Source organism: Chroicocephalus ridibundus, chromosome 25 (genome assembly GCF_963924245.1).
Source record: "Chroicocephalus ridibundus chromosome 25, bChrRid1.1, whole genome shotgun sequence".
In the NCBI taxonomy this organism is placed as follows: domain Eukaryota; kingdom Metazoa; phylum Chordata; class Aves; order Charadriiformes; family Laridae; genus Chroicocephalus; species Chroicocephalus ridibundus.
In genome coordinates this window covers 862,579-865,391 of record NC_086308.1, presented here as the reverse complement: position 1 = coordinate 865,391, position 2,813 = coordinate 862,579, and the positions used below count along the sequence as shown (strand labels likewise).

The following is a 2,813-nucleotide window of genomic DNA, read 5'->3' as shown; positions in this document are numbered from 1 at the left end:
TTCATTATGATAAAGAGGTTCACATCACCTGCTGCTACCCACAGTCACAGGGATGGCACTGTAGAGACAACAGGACTGTCACCAGTGACACGAGGCCTTCGGGGGAACACAAAGGCAAGGGCACAGCAGGGCAGTGGGGATGTGAGGAGAGACCAGCACTGGAAAGGCCTCGTCCTGCTGCTGTCCTTGGCCATGGCTCCAGGGAAGCAGCAGCCCCGACTCGCAGGCAGCAGAGACAGAGTGCCCAGCGAGGCAGGCAAGGGCAGACCCAAGGGTCTCCGGCGATGATCCTCCATGGGACAGATGGACATTTGCCTCCTGAACCCCTCTTGTATGCTGGGGCGGCTTGCCCAGCTGCAGAGGAGATGTGAAGAGATGGGAGCGGAGACGAATAATTTTCTGCTCCCTTCTTTATTGAGCTTATCTAAAAAGGCAGCCTGAATGGATATGTAGCTGAGGACTTTGGGTCAAGATAAAAACAGGCAGGAGGCCAAGAATAATAATACCACAGGAATAGAATAAATATGGAGAATAGAACAGGGAAGAAAAAAAAAAAGGAAAAACAAATACACAAGTGAACAAAATTAGTCCTGGCTTTTCCTGAGATACAGTGGGAACTCTAGCGGGATAAGGGGCATTTTATTAATCTGAAGTAGATCCTATGCCAGCAGTTTGCAAAGGGCACCCTTGAGATTTTGTGTCTTCATGCTGTAGATGAGGGGGTTCACTGCTGGAGGTACCACTGAGTACTGCACAGCCACCACCAGATCCAGGGATGACCAGCAGATGGAGGGGGCTTCAGGTAGGCAAACATGGCAGTGCTGATAAACAGTGAGACCACGGCCAGAGGAGTGAAGTGCAATGAAAGTACTGGGATTCTTTCCCCTCCAGCTCTGCACACAGCCTCTGACCCTGCAGCTCCAGAGAATCCCCCAGAGAAAAGATTTTGAGCAAAAAAGTCATTAGAAGGTTCTAAATATACTTTAAGAGGACAAAGAAGAGAGAACAGAACCTAATTTTATGCAGCCTGTGGGTCTCATAAATTTGGATAGATGCATAATTAAAACCAGCAAAAATAACAACATTCTTTGTAGACAGCATTATAGAATGGGGAAAAAAAAAACTAACAAAAAAACGCCAACCCAAACCCAAACCTAACAAAAACTACAGATAATGGGCTTGGCCTGCAACAAATTACATTATGAGTGATTTTCAGAAGCCAGAAAATCATCTGTTCATCAATTTCCAGAGGGCATCCTTGAGCTCCTGGTTCCTCATGCTGTAGATGAGGGGGTTCACGGCTGGAGGCACCACCGAGTACAGAACTGCCACCACCAGATCCAGAGATGGTGAGGAGATGGAGGGGGGCTTGAGATAGGCAAACATGGCAGTGCTGACAAGCAGGGAGACCACGGCCAGGTGAGGGAGGCACGTGGAAAAGGCTTTGTGCCGTCCCTGCTCAGAGGGGATCCTCAGCACGGCCCTGAAGATCTGCACATAGGACAGCACGATGAACACAAAACACACAAGAGTTAAAAAACAACCTAATACAAGAAGCCCAACTTCCCTGAGGTAGTCTGAGTGTGAGCAGGTGAGCTTGAGGATCTGGGGGATTTCACAGAAGAACTGGTCCAGGGCATTGCCCTGGCAGAGGGGCAGGGAAAATGTATTGGCCGTTTGCAGCAGAGCATGGAGAAACCCACTGCCCCAGGCAGCTGCTGCCATGTGGACACAAGCTCTGCTGCCCAGGAGGGTCCCGTAGTGCAGGGGTTTGCAGATGGCAACGTAGCGGTCATAGGACATGACGGTGAGAAGATAAAACTCTGCTGCAGCACAGAAAAAGAAAAAAAAGACTTGTGCAACACATCCCCAGTAGGAGATGGCCCTGGTGTCCCACAGGGAACTGGCCATGGATTTGGGAAGAGTAGTAGAGATTGAGCCCAGGTCGAGGAGGGAGAGGTTGAGGAGGAAGAAGTACATGGGGGTGTGGAGGCGGTGGTCACAGGCGATGGCGGTGATGATGAGGCCGTTGGCCAGGAGGGCAGCCAGGTAGATGCCCAGGAAGAGCCCGAAGTGCAAGAGCTGCAGCTCCCGTGTGTCTGCGAACGCCAGGAGGAGGAACTGGGTGATGGAGCTGCTGTTGGACATTTGCTGTTTCTTAGCATGTGGGCCTTGTCTAAAGGAGGAAAACAACAGAAAAAAAATTAGGACAGACGCCTTATAGCAAAGACAGTCTCCTTTTCTGCGTGTTTTTGATTTTCTACCATCACGTCTGGTAACTGTTTTTTTTAGGGGAAGAAATCCTCATTTTTATGACTGAAAATGTGGAAAATGTGGAGTCTTAAGACAGGACCGGACACAGGGCTCTAATCTCTGTGGTTTAGTGCAAAGCCAGGAGAGCTGCAGTGTCCATCAGTCTTTTCTCCATCTGCCCCGTGCCTCTGCTTGTGCTGCCTTGAAGATGACTTCACACACAAATTCCTCTTAAAAAACAAACCCAAACAAATAACTGAGCTCATATGGGAACAGCGGAGCACTGTTTGAACGGACAAATATACAAATTCTTCTCTTTCCCAAACCACAGTTAGAGCTGTGATGGAGAGAGCAAGACACAACCCCTCACAGAGACAATCAAAGGACTCTGCGAGGACAGTGCGCGACCCCCAGGGAAAGGCTCAGCCCTCCCTAGGATCCCACAGGAGAGCTCTGCCTTTCTGGGGGCAGCTGGCAAGCCCAGCAGGACAGGCAAAGCAGAGAGTCTGGGGTCCCGGAGACGAGGTGTTCTGAGGGGAGAGTCAGCTCATTGCCCAGCA

At 50.2% G+C, this 2,813-nt stretch overlaps 1 protein-coding gene across 1 annotated transcript; it reads right to left on the bottom strand.

Annotated features, from left to right (window-relative positions):
• Positions 1–1,284: 1,284 nt before the first annotated feature.
• LOC134527054 (olfactory receptor 14J1-like) lies at positions 1,285–1,773 on the bottom strand (the record flags this gene model as incomplete). Its single annotated transcript, XM_063359398.1, has 1 exon — positions 1,285–1,773. A coding segment is annotated over one exon (489 nt), but the record flags the coding sequence as incomplete, so codon positions are not given.
• Between the last annotated feature and the right edge of the window lie 1,040 nt (positions 1,774–2,813).